The 25,135-nt window shown below is 37.9% G+C and overlaps 1 protein-coding gene across 8 annotated transcripts in view; it reads right to left on the reverse strand.

Moving 5' to 3' along the window:
• Positions 1-25,135, reverse strand: part of Tp53bp1 (tumor protein p53 binding protein 1) — a 100,963-nt gene that overhangs the window by 47,161 nt on the left and 28,667 nt on the right. For 2 of the 8 annotated variants that reach the window (XM_058584741.1, XM_058584738.1), the window contains exons 6-13: positions 22,445-22,569; positions 15,778-15,918; positions 12,732-12,890; positions 11,438-11,567; positions 9,470-9,636; positions 7,893-8,019; positions 7,071-7,165; positions 4,018-4,229 (exon numbers count right to left, since the gene is read on the reverse strand). In XM_058584741.1, the coding sequence (XP_058440724.1) occupies positions 4,018-4,229; positions 7,071-7,165; positions 7,893-8,019; positions 9,470-9,636; positions 11,438-11,567; positions 12,732-12,890; positions 15,778-15,918; positions 22,445-22,569 (1,156 nt within the window). The remainder of the gene's footprint in view (positions 1-4,017; positions 4,230-7,070; positions 7,166-7,892; positions 8,020-9,469; positions 9,637-11,437; positions 11,568-12,731; positions 12,891-15,777; positions 15,919-22,444; positions 22,570-25,135) is intronic. The other 6 variants (XM_058584742.1, XM_058584739.1, XM_058584743.1 and 3 more) reach the window with 4 other exon arrangements.

Genomic DNA, 25,135 nt, shown 5'->3' on the forward strand with positions numbered 1-25,135 from the left:
AAGACTTTGTCTCCAAATAAAATATAAAATAGGGCCAGAGATGTGGCTCCATGATTAAGAACCCCGGGTTCAATTCCTAGCGCACACACACACACACACACACACAAAATCAGGATCAGAATGGCCTTGAACTTCTCAACAGCAACACTGTAAATCCAAAGACAACAGAGCATTGCCTTCAAATACTTTAATAGTTGGGTGTGGTAGAACATGCCTGTAGTCTCAGCAACTCAGGAGACTGAGACAGGAGGATTCCAAGTTCAAAGGCAGCCTCAGCAATTTAGTAAGGCCCTAAGCAACTTAGCAAGACCTAATATTAAAAATAAATAAATAAAAAGGGCTAGGGACATGGTTCAATGGTAAAGCCCTCCTGGGTTCAATCCCCAATACCAAAATAAAAACAAACTTTGAAAGTAAGAACATTACCAATTTACAATTCTATACTTTTATAAACTATAAATCAAGTAGGAGAATAGAATAAAAGTTCCCAGAGAATGTCCTCCATCAACATGAGGGAGAAAATCAAATATAGAGAGGAGAGAAAAGAGAGGTACTTAGGGAATGAAATGGAGCAAATTATGTTATGTGCATATTTGAATATGTCACAATTATAATGTACTAATAAAAAAATTTTTTAAAGATATGGAATGGGTGGGGGTGTGGCTCAGTGGTAGAGCATATACTTAGTATCCACAAGGGAGGAGGCAGTGGGGATGGGGGGGAAAAAAAGAAGGGAAAGATGAAAAAGAAGAGGAGAAGGCAGAAGAAAAGAAGGACTACTGAGACATAGAGTCTAAGAAATACCCAAAACAAAGGTGAGAGGAAACTCCAAGAATGACAGTCCAGGGAGGTTACGGTTATGCACCAGGCACAGAGGACAACAATTAGAAACAACTAGAAATCAGTAGACTCCAAATGAGGTTCCTCCAAAAGGATGAAACAAAATTTGAGGCTCCAGAACATCTTGAAAGGAAATCTTTTTTTTTTTTTAAAAGAGAGAGAGAGAGAGAGAAGAGAAAGATTATATATATATATATATATTTTTTTTTTTTCAGTTTTCGGTGGACACCACATCTTTATTTTATTTTTATTTTTTTAAGAGAGAGAGAGAGAGAGAGAGAGAGAATTGTTTAATATTTATTTTTTTTAGTTTTCGGCAGACACAACATCTTTGTTTGTATGTGGTGCTGAGGACTGAACCCGGGCCACACACATGCCAGGCGAGCGCGCTACCGCTTGAGCCACATCCCCAGCCCCCTTTATTTTATTTTTATGTGGTGCTGAGGATCGAACCCAGTGACCCGCGCATGCCAGGCGAGCACGCTACTGCTTGAGCCACATCCACAGCCCCTGAAAGGAAATCTTGACAATTGACTGATAATAGTCCACAAGCTCTACTGTAATTAGTGTTTACACAGCCATGTTAATTCAAATAATGATCTAAATAAATCATAATATAATTTATACTTAGAAGATGGGGAAATAGCTCAAATTTTTTTAAACCAGAATTTATAAAAATGTAATCATGGTACATAGAATTATGGAGATAAATATCAAAAAGGGGGAAAATAAACTTAGAAAACTGAGAGGCTGCCTTCCAATAGAACTGGGGAGAGATGTTATTTTTAACTTTTTTTACTTTTACAAATGTTTATTAATTACCTCAAATCAAATCTTTAATTTAAAAAAATTGAAAGCTATATTATAAACATCCTCTTTTTTTTTAATTATTGTTGTTTTTTGGTGGTACTGGGGATTAAACCAAGGACCTTGTACAGGATAGGCAAACACTCTACCACTAGGTTTCATCCCCACCCCTCTGTCAATTTTACTTTAGGACAGCAACTTGCTAAATTGTCCATGCTGGTTTTGAACTTGTGATCCTCTTGCCTCAGCCCAAGCCTCCCAAGTAGCTGGGATTATAGGCAAGCACTGCCATACCCAGCCTCTTAAGAGATTTTCTTTTATTTTTGAACTCAGGGGCACTTAATCACTGAGCCACATCCCCAGCCCTTCTTATTATTATTATTTTTTTTTTATTTTGAGACAAGGCCTAAGTTGCTTAGGGCCCCACTAACTTGCTGAGGCTGGCCTTGAACTTGCAACCATCCTGCCTCAGCCTCCCCAGGCGCTATGATTACAAGTATGCACACTGCACCCAGCTTCTTAAGAGATTTTCTAAAAGGCATGGGCTTCACTGAATGAAACATTTTAAAATATGAGTCCAAAGAAATTTGACTAGAGTCATAGTAGCTTCCAGAATCTTTACACTGTATTTGGAGTCACTCATTTGTCTCAGAATTTCATTATTGATTTTACAGCTTCCTTAATATATTTGGTAAATGCTGAATATAGAACAATTTCTTTAAATAGTGCCTTGATCTGCATAAAGTCAGTTCTCTGTGACCAGGCATCATTTCCCACCCCCATGAATAAGAATACCTTCTCAAAGACATCATTCCCATAAAAATCTTCTTTGGTCACTAATAAACATCTATCACAGTCTTTAAGATCACCTATATTTTCTGGAAAATTCTTCTCAATGCTTTATGTCAGAGCTTATAGCTTATCCATAAATTCTGATAACTCTTCTGTACTACATTATGTTTATGTACATCATTGACAGAAAAATAAAAGCTAAAAAAAAGATACATAGCGGTTGAATATCCACTTCAGTTCTATGTGACCTTATCTTCAGCTCTTTCACTGTCAACAATAAATATTCATATGCAGTATTTACCACTCATTTATCCTTGATGACAACCTTAGGGGGTAGATGGTATCAATCTCAACATTTGATTGATGAAGAAACTGAGGCTTGGTTTCAATTGATCACAGAGATAGTAATAGCAGAGTAAGTAGTGACTCCAGGAAATTCTGTCTCTGGAGTCCTAGTTCTTAACCACTCCACCAAATGACCTAATAATTTGCATAAAATGGAAGTCTTCGACAAAACAAGCTATTACACCAGGAAACAATTAAATTATTTCTTCCTGCTGTCTCCTTCTCATTAAAATCATGGCATATTTCATTACAATTCATTTTAACTCTGGTTATAACACCTGCAAACAAGAACCATAAAAGAAATAATCCTAATAACACCACAATTGTCCTATGTAAAGTCTTACAAGAAGAGACATTTAGATTGAACAAATAGTCACTTAGCTATAATTAAGGTCCTTCGATTCATCTTGATACCTATATTTAATTTCTTTAAATATTTAACTTTAAAATTATGTAAATTAGATATTAGTTCCCTTGTTGTCAGAAGAAAATATATACCAGAAAATTAAAAATCATTCTGATGCTCTCAGTATAAGAATGATTAATTAAATTATGGTACATTCACTCAGAAATACTACACAACTTTCGAAAGGCTATCGTGAACATGACTATAACACTGAAAATTATTGTGACACAATGTTGGTTGGAAAAAGAAGATTATAGTTGTGTTTGGTATGAAAAGCTTCATTTTTTAAAAAAGTAGACATGTAGAAAGAAAAAAACTGTATTCGTTTTAAGATAGAATAATGATTCATGAACCTTTTCAATTTTAATAACATTTTCAAAATATTTAAAAACAGGGCTGGGGTTGTGGCTCAGTGGTACAGCGCTTGCCTAGCATGGGTGAGGCACTGGGTTCGATTCTCAGCCCACATACCAATAAATAAATAAAATTTAAAAATTCATCAACAATTAATAAAAATGCTTAAAATACTTAAAAACAGTTCAAAATCTAAACAAAAAGTGTATTAAAATGTTTGGTGACTTTGAAATGTTCTAAAAGTAGATTGTGATAACAGCTGCACAACTCTACAACATATCACTAAATTGATCACTTAAAATGGGTGAATTTTATAAAGCTGTTTTAATAAAACAAGATGTTGGGCTAGGGATACAGTTCAGTGGTCGAGCACATGCCTAACATGAACGAAATCCTAGGTTCAATTACCAGTGCCACAAGAAAAAAAAAAAAAAAAGATGTTAGGAGAAAAGAACTTTTTCCACAATACTCACATGAGAAAATTCAGGCTGGGATGGGATTGGAAGTGATCCAGGAGTGAAGACTGGTGTGCTCTGAGACACTGGTGTTGAGGCTTGTGGTAATACAATGGGCTCAGGTGGGAGAGGGGCGTTTTCTACTTCCACAGGTTCATCACCTTGAAGTTTTTTCTGAAAAGGCTCTCGTCCTGCTTCAGACAACACTGACATATCCACTGGCTCATCTACTTAAAAAAAAAAGAAGAAAGAAAGAAAGAAAGAAAAAGAAAGGAAGAAAGAAAGAATCATAATATTACAATTCAGCATCACAACCAACAATTATATACAGCAATTTTGGCTTCTAATAGTGACTTTAAGTTTCAGAAAAACAATGGAATTATAATATATTGGGGCATAGCAATATGTCCTCTTTGGGAAAGGTTCAGGAAGGGTGACCATACTTCTATTTTTATATACAGATTAAAATGGGATTTCATCTGGGGATACCTACCCACCCACCCATAAAATATGATAAATTAACTTGGCTCCTCTGAGCCCCTTTCTTAATTACATACAGCTCATTTTTTGTCTGTGTAAGAATACCCAGATCATGCCATTTAATTTAATCATCACATATTCTGCTCCAGGCCTTATAAGGCAGTGAACTTGTTCAGCACTCTGAATAAACATCTACATATTTATTAACTCATTATATTTGCATTAACAACTGTTTAGTGCAGAGGGGTGGATGCTAAAAGACGAAGGAAAAAAACCCTACTAATATCAATCAGCACTGACTTATGAAAGAACTAAGACACTAAACCTAACACCAATGACTCAGGAAGGAACACACACACAAAACACAAAACACTGCTTTCTCATACTATACTACCCACCTGTAGGCTACCAGAACCTTCCTTAGAGCCAGCCTTTTCCCCCTTACAGCTTAACCCCAACTAGGCTTCCTCTAGACCTCTCATAAAACTTCCTATGCCATTTAGTTTTACACAAAATCCACATTTGTGTAACTAGCAACCACACTCCCAACACCTACTGTATCTGTTTAGTTTGGCCTCAATCTTGCATACAGGTCTAATGCTAATTTGGAAGCTGTGCCACAAGCCTTTGATACACTACCCACAGCTGTGCTAAGTATTTTTATTGCACCTTTTGACCTTGTCTTGAGAAGGCACATTAAGGACCTGCTATTTTAGGCACTATATATAAAAATGCTTTACATGGGCTATAGTTGTGGCTCAGTGGTAGAGCACTTGCCTAGCCATGTGTGAGGCATTGGGTTGGATTCTCAGCACCACATATAAATAAATAAATAAAGGTTCATTAACAACTAAAAAAATTTTTTTAATTAATAAATAAATATAAAATAAAATACAACTCACAAGGGAAAATATGTTACATAGGGAAAAAAGAAAACCGAATCATACACATAATATGATGCCTGTAAAAACTGTAAAAACGCTTTCTCATATTTAAGAGAAAACACTCTGAAAGGACTATATCCAAATGATAATTGTAATTCAATATGGATTGTGGTATCACAGGTGATTTTATTGTTTTCTCATTACTTTCCTATACATTTTCCAAACTTTCTATGAGTATTGATCACAAAGACAGCATTTTTAATATAATGACATTTATATATTTTCAATGTTTGCACTAAAGACAGAGGAAACTGTTCTAAGAATTAACCAAACTTAACTTGCATTAACAGAATTTAGATGGGGGGAGAGAGGGAGGGGGGAGGGGGAGAGAGAGGGAGAGGGAGGGGGGGAGAGAGAGAGAGAGAATTTTTTTAATATTTATTTTTCAGTTTTCAGTGGATACAACATCTTTATTTTATTTTTATGTGGTGCTGAGGATCGAACCCAGCACCCAGCGCATGCCAGGCGAGCGCGTTACTGCTTGAGCCACATCCCCAGCCCTAACAGAATTTTTAATAGAATGAATTTACCATTTTTAACTGAAGATGTCACTAATCACATTATAGTTAGAATCATATTAATCTATTTAGATAATTCAATTTTAAGAGAAAATAGAGACAAACTTGCTAGCAGAAGAAACTCTAAAATTAACTTTTATTATGGATAAATTACCCTTGAAAAACAATTAAATTGTAAATTTACAGTACTCAAGCAGAAACAACAGGATACCACATAAGGCACATTACAGGACAGATAAGAGCAAAAGCTCTAGAGGCAAATGCCCAAGTTCAAATCCTGCCTCTTATGAGGTGTGAAATCTCTCTGTGCCTCCATTTCCTCTTCTGTAAAAGAAATACCTACTTCTTAGGATTGTTGTAAGGATTCAATGAGAAAAACCATAGAGAGACACCTAAAACCAAAGAAAAGCACCTAGAACAGTGTCTAGCATATACTAAGTACTCAACAAATATATGCTATTATAATATTATTAATACCTGAAAGAATGAAAAGAAGAAAATCGTAATATAAAATCACTAAGTCCTCAAAAAAATTTAAATTTATTCACATTATTCAGAATGTGAATAAATTTAAATTTTTCCACTTGCTCCTAGCCAACCGCTGGATAAAACTATTTTAATAATAGCAAAAAATAGTTTATAAAGAGTATAAGAAAGAATTATTGGTCCTCTCTCACCAGAATGATGTATTAGCATGCTATTGGAGACTACCAGACCATTAGTAATAAAAAAAAAAAAATTCAAAATCCAGTTCTTCACCATATTAATTTGAGTTCAACTTCCAACTATTTTTTTTTCCCTTAAGGGTCTTTGTAAAAATTGAGTCAGTATTACAAAAATCTAAGAAGAATTTATGCTAGAAAAGCAACTGAGGAGAGCACTTTACACTAGGCTATATAACTGAAAGAGAGACAGGAGTCCTCCTGAATAGCGTAGGGCACAGTGACCTAAAGTATAAAGGAACAGAATATTTTGCAAGAAGGAAGAGATGCAATACTGCTTTTTTTTGCCCCCTGGTGCTGGGAATGGAACCTAGGGCTTCTTGCATACTAGTAAAGGGCTCTACCAGTGGGCAACATCATCAGCCCTCTTTTAATCTTAGATCAACAGACAGATGAAGAGAGCTCACCTTTTCTCCCTTCTTGCTCCGTGGGACTGCTAGGAACGATAAAAGGGGTAGATCGGAAAGCATCGGGGGAAGGAGCAACAAGATCTGAGGAATTCCTTTATAAAAAGAGAGAATCACAGATTATTTAACCATAACCACAGTTCCCAAAGTTTTTACTTTTTAATAGAAAAAATATCTAAGTCATTCAGATAATAGCATTTCCCCCACAAAGCAATATGAGACCAGTGGAAGAACCACTGAATAACTATTTCCCACACCACACATTTCTAATATAAGAATTTTTTTTTTTAAAGAGTAAGAACGAAATGGGAAACCAGACACAAGAACATCATGATTTTGAAAAACATGATAAGCGTTAAAAATATAATTCATTTGTAGATTACAGATAAAAAAATCTTTTTACTCCATTTTTTGCATAATAGGAAGACTATGCAAATTTTATTAAAAAAAAACAAACCTCTTTGCTCTACCTACAGAGATGAAAAAATACATTTAATTGTCAACTATAACAACCTATTCTCCACTCTATACTGTTATATGGGAAAAACTGTTAGTAAAATGGAGGAGCAGAAAGCTTGTTTTGAATATGTAACATTTTCTTTCATAGTGAAAATTTTGGGCTATAATAAAGCCTCCATTGGAAAGCCAGATCTATTTTCCCTCAATAGTGCCACTAAGTTCTCATTCCCAAAACTCTAAAGCCCAGATTCTTTTGGTTCTAAGAAGAATTTTGAGCTAGCAGGCAACTTTAACTCTTTCAAAAACAGCCTATGACCCTCAGGGACATGTTGCTTTGGCCCAAGATATTACAGGCTTACTTACGTGGAAAGACTCTCCTGAACAAGAGACCTCTGACCAGAGAGCTGAAGGAGGTGTAGAGTGGTAGCAGGTGTGGAAGTCAGAGAACACCCACCTTCCTCCTTTGAAGGAGTGGAGCAACCATCAGAAGCTATTGGAAAAACAGAAATTCTGGTTGCACTCATTTCTCAGATTGCCATTACAGAGTTGTCAAAAAAAAAAAAAAAACCTCAGTACTGCAAAAACAGTAACATCCATATTTTCAACCATGTTTTAAGAGGGCAGAAATTCTTTTCTAATTGTATATAATTAATGGACTGTCAATACAACACAAATCTTCTGTGAACATCAACCCCCCCAAAATTATGGGTTTTTAAAATAAAGAATTGATGAAAAGAGTTCCTTAGTCCTTTCTGTCATAATCTAAGCTTGGAGAGGAAAAGAATCCTTATACCTCTGCTTGGCTGCTCTTCTTCCTTGTGATGCTTCTATTATAAAACAGCAAGCGAGCCTTTTATTCCAAGGTCTACCTAAGATGTAGTAAAGCTCATGCCATGATGCAGATGGGAGAAGTCAAAACAAAGCGCATGACACCTGATGATACGAATGCAGCAATTTTCATAATTAGAACTTGGGCCTCCTCAAAGGAGACGAAAAATGATAATGCATTAATAAAAGAATATATAAGCAGCCATCACTGATATGTATCATGAAGTTTCCTATTGGATTCTTCTCCTTAGCAACAAATGGAATGTCAACTTTATTAATCCTAAGTAAAAATAAATGTCTTAAAAACAACCTGTAGCTTCAGTGAAGGCTTCTTGGTGACCTTCTAAATTTATCTCACAAAATAGTAAAAGAATACAGCCTTCTTTCCTTATCTCCTTAATCAATACAATATTTTTCTTTCTTTCTTTCTTTCTTTTTTTTTTTTTTTTTTTTTTTTTTGCAGTACTGGGGATTGAACCCAAGGTGCTCTACCACTGAGCCACATTTCCAGCCCTTTCCACTTTTTATTTTGAGATAGGGTCTAAGTTATCCAGGTTGGTCTTGAACTTGAGATCCTCCTGCTGGATTACAGGCATGCTCCACTACACCTAGCAACAAGTTATGTTTTGAGGGTTATTACTAATGCTTTCATGCTCCCTGAAGTTGTGAAATGGGGAGGGTGGGAGAATACAAAAGTATGAAGCAAATACCACTGTAGTCTTCTGTTTTATGTCCTTTCTGCTAGATTTTTAACTTACTTTTTGTGGCAGGTGAACTAATAAACAAAGTGAACATGAAAAACCTGACTTAAAATATTTAGGATTTGAGGCATTAGTAAACATGGTAACAGGAAAAAAAAGGCTACTCTGTCCGTATTATCGAATATATTTTATTAGCTATTATTCTTCAATATCTCCAAAGAGAGAAACTTATATTAAAATGTCAAATAGCAATCATTCCCCAGAAGCCCTTCTCACTAATAGGCTAGAAACATATTTTCATTACATTTTACAAACATGTCAGCATAACTATTAAAGTGCTTTCTACCTTAAAACAGCAGCCTCAGAAATAAGAGGAGAAAAGGAGTTATAATAACTGATCATCCTTTGTACCTGTTTTATTGCTATGGTCAAACAAGTCTTCCTGGGTTGACAAAACCTCAGGCTCTGGTGACTTCTGAACCTGCAGTCCACATTCCAGAAGTTCTTGAGCACACATTTGTTCTTTTGTTTCCACAGCAGGAAGAGACACTTTGGGACTAGAAGACATGTCTTCTGACCTAGAAAATTCATAGCATCAGGAGAAAAGGATTCTAAATTCAATTGCTTTGATCTTTTAACTAAAAAACTTTACTTGTTTTGTGATTTTCATCAATGATTTCAAGAATAGCAGAAGGTTGTAATCTATGTAATTACCTACTGAAAGTGAATTAAGTTACTTTGCAAAGGCCTCAGCCCATTTCAAAGCCTGCCTCAGTCTCTCACACAGCAACACCTCTTTTCAATTCTGCTCACCCTGTACTTTGAACTTTCCAAAATTTCTGATAAGTGATCTGGGAATTTTTGTCACATGAGCTGTTATCCAGACCTATATAAAGAATTCTGATCCAGAACACAAAGCCACTAAGGGAAGCAATCAAATGATGACCTTCCCAGAAAAGTGCTTATATGTGAACTATCTTCTGCACTACTGCCACACTCATATTATTTTCAGCTGATCTTTTCCATTTGATCTAATCAACCCATGATCAAACCAAGAGCTCTTCACAATGACAATACTCACATATTTAAGAAACTCATTTTCAGCCCCTTCCCACCTATTCAGGAAGAAATACTAGCTGGAAGAATTTCTTACATGGTTTACTTTGCAGATTGTGGATTTTGTTCTAGTTTTCTTAAAGAAAAAATCTAAAAAGTTTGCCACTGTTAAGTTAAGCATTTTACATTAGAAAGACAACTTCTCCTTGTTTTTTTTTTTTTTTAATATTTGTGTTTTTTCAGCTTGAGGTAGACACAATATCTTTATTTTGTCTTTATGTGATGCTGAGAATCGAACCCAGTGCCCCATGCATGCTAGGTGAGTGTGCTACCACTTGAGCCACATCCCCAGCCCAAGACAACTTCTCTTAATATTCAACTTTGTTTAGGACCTCAAATCCTACTGGGTTTCTTTTCTTTCTTTCTTTTTTTTTTTTTTTTTTTTTTGGTGGGGGGTACCAGGGATTGAACTCAGGGGCACTCAACTACTGAGCCACATCCCCAGCCCTATTTTGTATTTTATTTAGAGACAGGGTCTCACTGAGTTGCTTAGCACCTCACTTTTGCTGAGAATGGCTTTGAACCCTAGACCCTCCTGCCTCAGCCTCCTGAACTACTGGCATGGGCCACCATACCCAGGAAATCCCACTGTTCCTATTGAAGGAAAAAACAAAACAAAACTGAATGCTTATGCATCCTCATCCCAAACTGGAAGCATCTCAATTTACCTGTCATATCCAAACTTCACATACAGATCAGGGGCAATTTTGGGTAAAATAATCAGGGGCAAAGTTTTGGATAAAATAATCATCACAGAGCAGAGGCATATCTTCACTCTTCAAATTCATACCAAGTTAAGAAGCTAAAACACTAATAGAAATCTATATATATCTATATCATAAACTACCAGATGCAGGATACCTAAAGATCCAAAGAAATCTTGATGCTCAAGTATAGAAACAGTAGGTTTTCAAACATTGTATTCATGTGATTCTGCCTAACACCAGAGAAGCTAAAAAGACTTCCTACAGACTCTGGGCAAAGATTACAGAGGAGAGTAACTAAAGATTATAGAGTCAGGCTTATAGTTACAGCAGCAATAAATCACCTTTTAAAAGGCCCACAGTAAGATAAGAACAAACATACTGCAAAAATGACCAATATTTATGAATCATCAATGTTTCTACTGGACAGAAATATACCAATTTCAAAGGGCAAAAAACATATCAACAATTTCTAAAAATGTTTTCACTTGGCAAAATGAAGTTAATATAATCCAAAGGCAAAAACCCATACATATATTTTTTTCATACATATATTTACCTAGTAGGTGGTAGATTTTGCTCTTCTAGTGCATGTATACCTTTACTGGGCTCTAGTGTTACAGGGATGTCTTTGCTGGGCTGTTCTTCCATAGGGATATCTTCACTGGACTGTTCTTCATGCTTAACTGCTTCAAGTTTTAGAAGACAAGAAGAAGACAGGAAGGAAATATTTAATTTATCAAAGTACCAGAAGCAGTCCTAAATGCGTTTTTTTTTTTTTTCCAGTACTGAGGATCATGCCCAGGACTTAGCACACATTAAACAAGAACCCTACAACTGAGCTATATTACTGGTCCACCTAAATGACTTTTTTTTTTTTTGGACAGGGGTACCAAGGATTGAACCTAGGAGCACTTAACTACTGAGCCACATCCCCAGCCCTCCACCCACTTTTTTTTTTTTTAATATAGCACCTGGCATTTCTTTTTAAGACAGGGTCTTGCTGAGTTACTTAGGGCCTCACCAAGTTGCTGAGGCTGGCTTTGAACTCACGATCCTCCTGCCTCAACCTCTCAAGTCGCTGGGATTACAGACGTGTGCCAACTACCCAGCCACCTAAATGATTTTTAGAAGGCAAATACTTCAACAGAAATAAATCCAGTTTCACAATATATACAAGCCAAGCAAGGTGGTATATGCCTATAATCCCAGCAACTCAGGAGGTCAAGGCAAGAGGATCACAAGTTTGAGGCTAACCTCAGCCACTTACCCGCCACTTAGCAAGACCCTGTCTTAAAAAGAATAGCCAGGCGCAGTGGTGCATGCCTGGAATCCCAGCTGCTCAGGAGGCAGAGGCAGGAGGATCACAAGATCAAAGCCAGCCTTAGCTACTTAGTGAGATCCTAAGCCAACTTAGGGAGACCTTGTCTCAAAACAAAAAGGGCTGGGAATGTGGCTCAGAGGTTGAGCACATCTGGGTTCAATCTCTGGTATCAAAAATAAATAACAAATTAATTAATTAAAATAAATACAAAGAACTAGGAATGTAACTCAGTGGTAGAGTATCCCTGATTCCAAGCCCCAGTATCAAATAAATAAATAAGCACACACACATACACACAAACACACACCATTCTAAAAAAAGAAAAGTAATCAATTACCTACCTACTTAACAGGAAACTTCAATGTGCAAGCCATCAACTGACAAATATTTACCAGCCAACTCTGCAAACTCACTTATATTAGGTTATATTAATTTTGGTAAAAAACTTATCAAAGAAAACAATGACTAGCTTTAGCAAGGGAGGAAAACACTTTAAAAAAAAATCCAAAAATGAGAAAACATTTCATACCAGTATCTGCCTCTGTTTCAGATTGCCTGGTATAACCAGAGTTGGTGGTTACTGAATGTAGATGCTCCTTATCCACTTCATATGGAATAGTACGTTCTTCAACATCCTGGCTCTGGGAGAGTTCCAGAACCTCAAAGCCCAACTGTGATGAGGCAGGATCTAGGAACAAAATTCCAAGAAATCAGTTACAATTCTACAACATTATCAATGTGCAGGTGCTGGCCCTTAGCAAAAGAGGGTCATGTTCAAAGGTGCCAAAAACATTCACTGGAGAAAAGATAGCTTATTCAATATTCAATAAATGGTGCTGGGAAAATTGGAAATCCACATGTAATAAAATGAAATTTTGTTATCTCTCATCCGGCACAAAAATCAACTTAAAGTAGATCAAAGACATAGGCACTAGACCAGAGACCCTGAATTTAACAGAAGAAAAGGTAAGCCCAAATTTTCACCATGTTGGCTTAGGAACTGTCTTCCTTAACAAGACTCCCAAAGCCAAGAAATAAGATTATGTGAACAGAGAGCCTACAGAATAGAAGAAAATCCTTAACACATACACCTCAGATAGAGCATTAATCTACAGGATATATAAAGAACTCAAAAAACTTAACACCAAAAGAATAAATAACCCAATCAATAAATGGGCTAAGGAACTCAAAAGACAATTCACAGAAGAAGAAATGCAATTAATCAACAAATTTAAGAAAAAATGTTCAACATCTCTAGCAATTAGAGAAATGCAAATCAAAAACACTCTAAGATTTCATCTCACTCCAGTCAGATGGCAATTATCAAGAATACAATCAATAAATGTTGGCAAGGATGTAGGGGAAAAGTTGCTGGTGGAAATGCAAATTGGTGTAACTATTATGGAAAGCAATATGGAGATTCCTCAGAACACTTGGAATGGAACTATTGTTTGACTCAGCTATCTCACTTCTCAGTTTATACCCAAAGGACTTAAAATCAGCATATTACAGTGGTACAGCCACATCAATGTTTACAGCAGCTCAATTCACAATAGCTAAACTATGGAACCAACTTAGGTGCCTTTCAACAGATGGATAAATAAAAAAATAAAATGTGGTGTGTGTGTGTGTGTGTGTGTGAGTGAGATAGAACATTACTCAGCCTTAAAGAAGAATGAAATATGGCATTTGCCAGTAAATGGATAGGGCTAGAGAATATACTGCTAAGTGAAATAAGCCAATCCCCAAAAAACAAAGACCAAATGTTTTTTCTGATATGTAAATGCTAATTCACAATTAGGTGGGAGGCTAGGAAAGAACAGAGTTACTTTACATTAGGTAGAGGATAGTAAAGGGAGGGAAGCCAATAGGGGTAGGAAGGATAGTATAATGAATCAGACATTATTACCCTAGGTACATATATAACTGTACAACCAGTGGGATTCTACATCATGTATAATCAGAAGAATGAGAAATTATACTCTAATATATATATCGTATCAAAGTGCATTCTACTGTTATATATAACTAATTAAAAAAATAAAATAAAAGCCGGGCACAGGGGCACACACCTATAATCCAGCAGCTCAGGAGGCTGAGGCAGGAGGATGGCAAGTTCAAAGCCAGCCTCAGCAACTTAGTGAGGCACTTTGCAACTCAGTGAGACCCTGTATCTAAACAAAATATAAAAAAGGGCTGAGGATGTGGCTCAGTGGTTAAGCACCACTGGATTCAATCCTCAGTACAAAAAAAAAAAAAAAAGGGAGGGTCATGTTAAGTCCTTCACAAAGCCCTGGCCCCCAAATTTTTCCCAAAAAATCAAGAATAAGTTGCTAGGGCTGGGCACTGTGGCAAATGACTATAATCTCAGCAGCTCTGGAAGCTAAGGCAGGAGGATCAGGAGTTCAAAACCAGCCTCAGGAACAGTGAGACCCTGTCTCTAAACAAAATTCAAAAAAGGGCTGGCGGGTCAGGATTGTGGCTCAGTGGTAGAGTACTTGCCTAGCATGCATGATGAACTGGGTTTGATCCCTAGCACCACATTAAAAAAAATAAACAAACAAATAAAATAAAGGTATTGTGTCCATCTACAACTAAAAAAAATATTTTAAAAAAAAGGGCTGGGGATGTGACTCAATGGTTGAGTGTCCCCAAGTTCAATCCCTGGCGCCCTCCACACCCAAAAAAAGATGCTGGGGATGTAGTTCAGTGGTAGAGTGCTTGCTTAACATGCATGAGGCATGTCTGATCCTCAGCACCACGAAAAAAAATAACAACAACAACAACACCAAAAAATCAAGAGTAAATGCATTAAAAATGAAGGGGAAAAATATATGGCAGGAAAAAACTTGAGTACCACAAAATATTACAGCATCTAATATGGTAGACCATGTCTATATTCTAAAGGTGTACCATAAACTACACCCACACAAACAGCAATTCAGATGCTAAACATATACAAAAACGAATGAATACAAAGGGAGGAAGAAGGGGCTGGGGCTGTAGCTCAGTGGTTGAGCGCTTGCCTCACATGCGTGAGGCACTGGGTTCAATGGTCAGCACCACATAAAAAAATAAACAAATAAAGATACTGTGTCCATCTACAACTAAAAAGATTATTAAAAAAAAAAAAAAGGAGGAAGAAGTTGGGCATGGTGGTGCACACCTGTAATCCCAGTTACTGGGGAGATTCAGACAGGAGGATCACCAAGTTGGAGGCCAGTCTCAGCAACTTAGTGAGACCCTGTAACAAAATAAAAAATATAAAGGGCTGGGGATGGAGCTCAGTGGTAAAGCACCACTGGCTTCAAACTCAAGCACTAGGGTAAAAAAAAAAGGGGGGGGGAGGAAAGAGTCAATATGCAGAAAGGGGACTATCCAAAGAGCTATAAACTCCAGAACACCAAGTTAGCAATCTAAATTGTGGAATAGTTCTTGGAGCCTACCCTTATAGGAGCTTACACCGAGCACGGAGCGGCCGAGTTCCGGCTCCCGGAACTTCCCTGGCCCGGGGCTAGGAGCCCGCGGAAACTGCTTCTCGGTCTGGGTCCTGCTGAGGGCTGGTCAGGACTCACCCGTTGCTTTGGTTGCCCGGCAAGGGGAACGAAATGCTGCCATTCGCATAGGATACCAACATGGCAGAGATCTGATGTCATCAGAAAGCGGCGGAGGAGAGAACTTCATCAATACCAGCGGCGACAGAAACAGTTGGTCTCCTGGTAGGGGGGGTAAGGCACAGACACCCGAGTCTCCTCAATTTGTCGTCGAGCCAGAGGGGAGGAGCGAGGCCGCCGCCAGCGCCCGGAGCAGGCCCAGCGGATCGCCAGGTGGTGACCGCGTGACCCCAAATGGAGAGGGGGCGGAGCGGAGCCGCCACCCGCACCCGCAAGGTGGGCAGACCCGCGACCCAGTGGTACATGGGCGTGGTAGGAGGGGCAGGGCAGAGCCGCCCTTCGCGCTTGCAAGGTAAACAGACCTGTGACAGCCTGGCGGGTCAGGCCCAGTGGCCTGCCAGTGTGGTACACACGTCACCCCAACTGGAGTAGGGGCAGAGCAGATCCTTCTCCCACGCCCGGATCAGGCCCTGCCGGTGTGGTGGCCACGTGACCCCAATTGCAGTGGGGGCGGAGCGGAACCGCCACCCGTGCCCGTAGGGTGAGCAGACCTGTGACCAACCTGCAGATCAGGCCCAGGGGTCCGCAGGCGTGGTAGGAGGGGCAGGGCAGATCCGCCGCCCGCGCCTCCAAGGTAGGCAGACCTGCAACAGACTGGCGGATCAGGCCCAGGAGCCTGCCAGCGTGGTACACACACCACCCTAATTGGAGTAGGGGCAGAGCAGAGTCGCCGCCCGTGCCAGGAACAGGCCCAGCATCCTGCAGGCGGGGTAGTCACGGCACCCCAATTGGAGTAGGGGCAGAGCAGAGCCTCCACCCATGCCCGAAAGGTGGGCAGATCTGCGACCGACCAGCGGGACAGGCCCAGTGGCCTGCCGGTACGACAGACACGTCACCCCATTTGGAGTAGGGGCAGAGTAGAGCCGCCGCCCGCGCCTGCAGGGTAGGCAAACCTGCAACCGACCGGCAGATCAGGCCTGGTGGCCTGCCGGCATGGTACACTCATCACCCCAATTGGAGTAGGGGCAGAACAGAGCCGCCGCCAGATCCCAGAACAGGCCCAGTGACCTGCCGGCGTGGTAGCCACGACACCCCAATTGGAATAAGGAGAGAGCAGAGCCGCCGCCCGCGCCTGCAGGAAAGATACGCAAGCAGTATGAAAAGACAAGGAAAGAAAGGACCACAAGCAACGCAGGTCAACGCAACTTTAGAAGAGGTAACAGCTGCAGCAGATGGAATGTCAGATAAAGAATTCAGGATATACATGCTTCAGATGATCTGGAGTATCAAGGAAGACATTAAACAAAATCAGACAATGAAAGATCACTTCGACAATGAATTACGCAAACAAATCCAGGAAGCAAAGGATCAACTATACAGGGAGATAGAGGTTATAAAAAACAAACAAACAGAAATCCTAGAAATGCAGGAAGCAATAAACCAACTTAAAAACTCAATGGAGAATACTACCAGCAGAGTAGAACACTTAGAAGATAGAACATCAGACAATGAAGACAAAGTATTTCAACTGGAAAAGAACATACACAGCTCAGCAAGACTGTTAAGAAACCATGAGCAGAACATCCAAGAAATATGGGATAACATTAAGAGACCAAACTTAAGAGACATTGGGATACAGGAAGGTACAGAGCTCCAAAACAAAGGAATGAACAGTCTATTCAATGAAATAATACGAGAAAACTTCCCAGACTTGAAGAATGAGACAGAATCCCAAATCCTAGAAGCCTACAGGACGCCGAATGTGCAAAATCATAAGAGATCCACACCTAAACACATTATAATGAAGATGCCCAACATACAGAATAAGGAGAGAATTTTAAAAGCTACAAGAGAAAGGAAGCAGATTACATTTAGGGGTAAGCCAATCAGGATAACAGCTGATCTTTCAACACAGACTCTGAAAGCTAGAAGATCCTGGAATAACATATTTCAAACACTGAAAGAAAATGGGTTCCAACCAAGAATTGTGTATCCAGCGAAATTAAGCTTCAGGATGGAAGATGAAATTAAAACCTTCCACGATAAACAAAAGTTTAAAGAATTCGCAGCTAGAAAACCATCTCTTCAAAACATCCTCGGCAAAACATTACAGGAAGAGGAAATGGAAAATAACAATGAAAACCAACAGTGGGAGGTAGGACAGTAAAGGGGGGGAAAATAATCAAAGAGGAAAACAAACCATGTTTAACAGAAATAAACAAATATGGCTGGAAGAACAACCCATATCTCAATAATAACCCTAAATGTTAATGGCTTAAACTCACCAATTAAGAGACACAGGCTAGTAGAATGGATCACAAAACAAGACCCGACAATATGCTGCCTACGGGAGACACATTTGATAGGAAAAGACATACATAGGCTGAAGGTGAAAGGTTGGGAAAAATCATATCACTCATATGGACTTCGGAAACAAGCAGGAGTGTCCACACTCATATCAAATAAAATAGATTTCAAGCCAAAGTTAGTCAAAAGGGATAAAGAGGGACACTACATACTGCTTAAGGGAACCATACACCAACAAGACATAACAATCATAAATATTTATGCCCCAAACAATGGTGCAGCTATGTTCGTCAAACAAACTCTTCTCAAGTTCAAGAGTCTAACAGACCACCATACCATAATCATGGGAGACTTCAACACACCTCTCTCGCCACTGGACAGATCTTCCAAACAAAAGTTGAATAAGGAAACTATAGAACTCAATAACACAATTAATAACCTAGACCTAATTGACATATATAGAGTATACCACCCAACATCAAGCAGTTACACTTTTTTCTCAGCAGCACATGGATCCTTCTCAAAAATAGATCATATATTATGTCACAGGGCAACTCTTAGACAATATAAAGGAGTAGAGATAATACCATGCATCTTATCTGATCATAATGGAATGAAACTGAAAATCAATGATAAAAGAAGGAAGGAAAAAGCATACATCACTTGGAGAATGAACAATAGGTTACTGAATGATCAGTGGGTTATAGAAGACATCAAGGAGGAAATTAAAAAATTCTTAGAGATAAATGAAAACACAGACACAACATATCGGAATCTACGGGACACATTGAAAGCAGTTCTAAGAGGAAAATTCATTGCTTGGAGTTCATTCCTTAAAAAAAGAAAAAACCAACAAATAAATGATCTCATACTTCATCTCAAAATCCTTGAAAAAGAAGAGCAAAACAACAGCAAAAGAAGTAGAAGGCAAGAAATAATTAAAATCAGAGCTGAAATTAATGAAATCGAAACAAAAGAAACAATTGAAAAAATTGACAAAACTAAAAGTTGGTTCTTTGAAAAAATAAACAAAATCGACAGACCCTTAGCGATGCTAGCGAAGAGAAGAAGAGAGAGAACTCAAATTACTAGCATACGGGATGAAAAAGGCAATATCACAACAGACACTTCAGAAATACAGAAGATAATCAAAAACTATTTTGAATCCTTATACTCCAATAAATTAGAAGATAGTGAAGGCATAGATAAATTTCTTAAGTCATATGATCTGCCCAGATTGAGTCAGGAGGATATAGAAAACCTAAACAGACCAATATCAATTGAGGAAATAGAAGAAACCATAAAAAGACTACCAACTAAGAAAAGCCCAGGACCGGATGGGTATACAGCAGAATTTTACAAAACCTTTAAAGAAGAACTAATACCAATACTTTTCAAGCTACTTCAGGAAATAGAAAAAGAGGGAGAACTTCCAAATTCATTCTATGAGGCCAACATCACCCTGATACCTAAACCAGACAAAGACACTTCAAAGAAAGAAAACTACAGACCAATATCTCTAATGAACCTAGATGCAAAAATCCTCAATAAAATTCTGGCGAATCGGATACAAAAACATATCAAAAAAATTGTACACCATGATCAAGTAGGATTCATCCCTGGGATGCAAGGCTGGTTCAATATACGGAAATCAATAAATGTTATTCACCACATCAATAGACTTAAAAGTAAGAACCATATGATCATCTCGATAGATGCGGAAAAAGCATTCGACAAAGTACAGCATCCCTTTATGTTCAAAACTCTAGAAAAACTAGGGATAACAGGAACATACCTCAATATTGTAAAAGCAATCTATGCTAAGCCTCAGGCTAGCATCATTCTGAATGGAGAAAAACTGAAGGCATTCCCTCTAAAATCTGGAACAAGACAGGGATGCCCTCTCTCTCCACTTCTGTTCAACATAGTTCTCGAAACACTGGCCAGAGCAATTAGACAGACGAAAGAAATTAAAGGCATAAAAATAGGAAAAGAAGAACTTAAATTATCACTATTTGCAGATGATATGATTCTATACCTAGCAGACCCAAAAGGCTCTACAAAGAAACTATTAGAGCTAATAAATGAATTCAGCAAAGTGGCAGGATATAAAATCAACACGCATAAATCAAAGGCATTCCTGTATATCAGCGACAAATCCTCTGAAATGGAAATGAGGAAAACCACTCCATTCACAATATCTTCAAAAAAAATAAAATACTTGGGAATCAACCTAACAAAAGAGGTGAAAGACTTATACAATGAAAACTACAGAACCCTAAAGAGAGAAATAGAAGAAGATCTTAGAAGATGGAAAAATATACCCTGTTCATGGATAGGCAGAACTAACATCATCAAAATGGCGATACTACCAAAAGTTCTCTATAGGTTTAATGCAATGCCAATCAAAATCCCAACGGCATTTCTTGTAGAAATAGAGAAAGCAATCATGAAATTCATATGGAAAAATAAAAGACCCAGAATAGCAAAAACAATGCTAAGCAGGAAGTGTGAATCAGGCGGTATAGCGATACCAGACTTCAAACTATACTACAGAGCAATTGTAACAAAAACAGCATGGTACTGGTACCAAAACAGGCGGGTGGACCAATGGTACAGAATAGAGGACACAGAAACCAATCCACAAAACTACAACTATCTTATATTTGATAAAGGGGCTAAAAGCATGCAATGGAGGAAGGATAGCATCTTCAACAAATGGTGCTGGGAAAACTGGAAATCCATATGCAACAAAATGAAACTGAATCCCTTTCTCTCGCCATGCACAAAAGTGAACTCAAAATGGATCAAGGAGCTTGATATCAAATCAGAGACATGCCGTCTGATAGAAGAAAAAGTTGGCTACGATCTACAGTCGGTGGGGTCGGGCTCCAAATTCCTCAATAGGACACCCATAGCACAAAAGTTAATAACTAGAATCAACAAATGGGACTTACTCAAACTAAAAAGTTTTTTCTCAGCAAAAGAAACAATAAGAGAGGTAAATAGGGAGCCTACACCCTGGGAACAAATCTTTACTCCTCACACTTCAGATAGAGCCCTAATATCCAGAGTATACAAAGAACTCAAAAAATTAGACAATAAGAGAACAAACAACCCAATCAACAAATGGGCCAAGGACCTGAACAGACACTTCTCAGAGGAGGACATACAGTCAATCAACAAGTACATGAAAAAATGCTCAACATCTCTAGCTGTCAGAGAAATGCAAATCAAAACCACCCTAAGATACCATCTCACTCCAGTAAGATTGGCAGCCATTAGGAAGTCAAACAACAACAAGTGCTGGCGAGGATGTGGGGAAAAGGGTACACTTGTACATTGCTGGTGGGACTGCAGATTGGTGCAGCCAATTTGGAAAGCAGTATGGAGATTTCTTGGAAAGCTGGGAATGGAGCCACCATTTGACCCAGCTATTCCCCTTCTTGGTCTATTCCCTAAAGACCTAAAAAGAGCATGCTACAGGGACACTGCTACATCGATGTTCATAGCAGCACAGTTCACAATAGCAAGACTGTGGAACCAACCTAGATGCCCTTCAATAGACAAATGGATAAAAAAAAATGTGGCATTTATACACAATGGAGTATTACTCTGCATTAAAAAATGACAAAATCATAGAATTTACAGGGAAATGGATGGCATTAGAGCAGATTATGCTAAGTGAAGCTAGCCAATCCCTAAAAAACAAATGCCAAATGTCTTCTTTGATATAAGGAGAGTAACTAAGATCAGAGTAGGGACGAAGAGCAGGAGAAGAAGATTAACATTTAACAGGGATGAGAGGTGGGAGGGAAAGGGAGAGAGAAGGGAAATTGCATGGTAATGGAAGGAGACCCTCAGGGTTATACAGTGGAGGGGGTAGAGAGAGAGGAGGGGAGGGGAGGGGAGAGGTGGGGAGGGGTGAGGGTGGAGGATGGGAAAGGCAGCGGAGCACAACAGACACTAGTATGGCAATATGTAAATCAATGGATGTGTAACTGATGTGATTCTGCAATCTGTGTATGGGGTGAAGGTGGGAGTTCATAACCCACTTGAATCAAAGTGTGGAATATGATATGTCAAGAAATTTGTAATGTTTTGAACAACCCACAATAAAAAATTAAAAAAAAAAAATAAATTGTGGAATAGTGAGCTCATAAAGCTCATAATTATAAATTATGAGCAAATTTCTTAATGACTCTTAAGTTAATCATGAGAAAAACAACCTGATAAAATAAACACAATTGAGACATCTACACTATCACATTAAAGGAATATAAAACAATCTACTATCTTGAAAAAGGAAGGCATAAGCTACCTTCAGCAGCAAAGGAGTGTGTAGTATCTTCTGAAATATCTTCTTCTACCTCCTCTTTCTCCTTTTCTTCCAACTCTTCCTTCTCTTCTCCATCAGGAGTGGATTCCACCGACATTCCCAGAACACTACACAGAGGAAGGACAAAATCATGTGTTCCAAATAGGTTGGGCCACTGTTCAAAGCACCTGAATTTTACTATGACTCCCTACATATATCAAATACCTCTTCCCCAAATTTGAAAATGTAAAATATCTCACCCCTCTGGTCCTCCTACCTAAGAAAGTACCCAAAAAGTCAACAACTTTTAATATACTGCACTGAATCAAGTTACACAAAAATAAAGCAGAATTAAGGTAAAAAAACTTTATTTACAAGCAGTGATTTTTTAAAAATCTTGTATTCAGAAGAATTACTGATAAGCAATAAGAAAAGATGTATATGGATAAGCAGGAAGGAAGTCAAAAAACACAGCTATTAAATTGGACAAAGTTCACAAAAATAGTAAAAAACCTTAGGATACATAGAACTGGAAAGTCCAAATAAAATGCAAGTTAAAACATCTATGTAGGGGGCTGGGATTGTGGCTCAGTGGTAGAGCGCTTGCCTGGCACAGGTGGGACCCAGGTTCGATCCTCAGCACCACATAAAAAATAAAGGCATTGTGTTGTGTCCATCTACACCTAAAAAATATAATATTAAAAAAAAAATCTATGTAGGGGGCTGGGGTTGTAGCTCAGTGGTAGAGCACTTGCCTTGCACGTGTGTGAGGCATTGGGTTTGATTCTCAACACCCATAAAAATAAGTAAAGGTTCATAGACAACAAAATATAAAAGAAAACTATGTATTTAAAAGAAGTTAACAACAATCAAAAAACATGATAGAACTAAAACACTAAATTAGGAAAATACCTGCAACAAATATAATAAAATATTATATTACATAAAACATAAAGAATTAATTTTTGTGTTTTTTCCTGATTAGACTTTTTAGATTTTTATCAACTTTTAGCTGCATTACTTCTATTTCATGTTTCTGCTCTTACTCTTATTTTTTCTTCCCTACTATCTAATTTGAAAGTAATCTGATTGTTAATCTAACTTCTTTCTGATACAAGTACTTTAAATTGTAAGTGTTTATCTGAGTACTGTTTCATCCCAGAAATTCTGATATTTTAAGCTTTTGTTATCACTTAATTCAAAACACTTTTTTAGGCTGGGCGCAACGGGCATGCCTACAATCCCAGCGGCTTGGGAGGCTGATGTAGAAGGATCATGAGTTCAAAGATCAACAACTTAGTGAGGCACTTAGCAACTCAGTGAGACCCTGTCTCTAAACAAAATATAAAAAATGGCTCAGTGGGTGAGCACCCCTCAGTTCAGTCATCAGTACCACAAAAGCCCACTTTTTATTTACTTTTCTTGTGATTTCTTCTTTGACCTATGAGATATTTATAAATATGCTGTTTAATTTTGAAGTAGTTGAGACATGGGGATGGGGTTCTACATATCTTAAGGTGATTGATTTCTAATGCAATAAATCATACAGGAAACAGTCTGCATGATTTCAAATTTAAAAAAATAAGTGATAGTGACCTATAATTTTCTTTATTATAACTGTCAGGTTAGTATAAATGTTAGGTTGTTCTCAAAATTAATTGGTAGAATCTGCCCATTTTTTCTATTTTATGGAAGAGTTTTTGTAGATGAGTTTTGTTCTTTCCTTTTGTGAAGACTGAGTTATTTTTTCCTTTGTTGAAGCCATTTGGGCCTGGCTTCTTCTTTAATTATAATTCAATTACTGTAATAAATTTCATTTTTTAAATTAAAAAAAAAAAATTCATACAAAGATTCCCAATAAATGACAGCAGTCAACTCATTGAAAAAAATAAATAAATAACAAGTACCTTTACACACATAAAAGAATCAAAAAAACCAATCTTACCAAACAAATCAGAAAAAAAAAACATTTTAAATACCATTCTACTACTCAGTGCCACCCAAACTAAGGTAAGATACACATCATCATATTGTTTATATAAAAACAGAGTATATGGGCACGGTGGCACACACCTGTAATTCCAGTGGCTTGGAAGGCTGAAGTAGGAGGATAACAAGTTCAAAGTCAGCCTCACCAACTTAGGCCCTAAGCAACTTAGTGAGACCCTGTCTCAAAGTAAAAAATAAAAAGGGTAGGGATGCAGTTCAGTAATTAAGAGTGTTCCATGAGTTCAATCCCCAGTATTGCAAAAATAATTTTTTTTCAAAATTTAAGAACAGCCAGGTGCAGTGATAAAGTCTGTAATCCCAGTGATTTGGGAGCTTAGGCAGGAGGATCGACAATTCAAAGCAACTTAGCAAGACCCCAAGCAACTCAGCAAAACCCTGTCTCTAAATAAAATATTAAAAGAACTGGCAATGTGGCTCAGTGGTTAAGTGTCCCTGGGTTCAATCCCCAGTACCAAAAAATAATAAAACATTTTAAAATAAAGGGATCCTTTCTGGAGAACAACTTGGAAATATGTTCATAGCAGTAATTTAATTTCAAACATTTCAATTTTAAGAAATAATCTGAAATGTGGAAAGATCCTTATGTAAACTTACTTCTAAAAGTTTACTGTTATTAGGAAACAACCTGTTAAGTTTAGCATTAGCAAAATGACTAAATAATTCCATAATCTATAAAATGAAATA

The sequence above is a fragment of the Marmota monax genome, unplaced genomic scaffold (genome assembly GCF_021218885.2).
Source record: "Marmota monax isolate L192 unplaced genomic scaffold, Marmota_monax_Labrador192_F-V1.1 WCK01_AAM20220418_F8-fsc00001, whole genome shotgun sequence".
Taxonomy (NCBI): Eukaryota; Metazoa; Chordata; class Mammalia; order Rodentia; family Sciuridae; genus Marmota; species Marmota monax.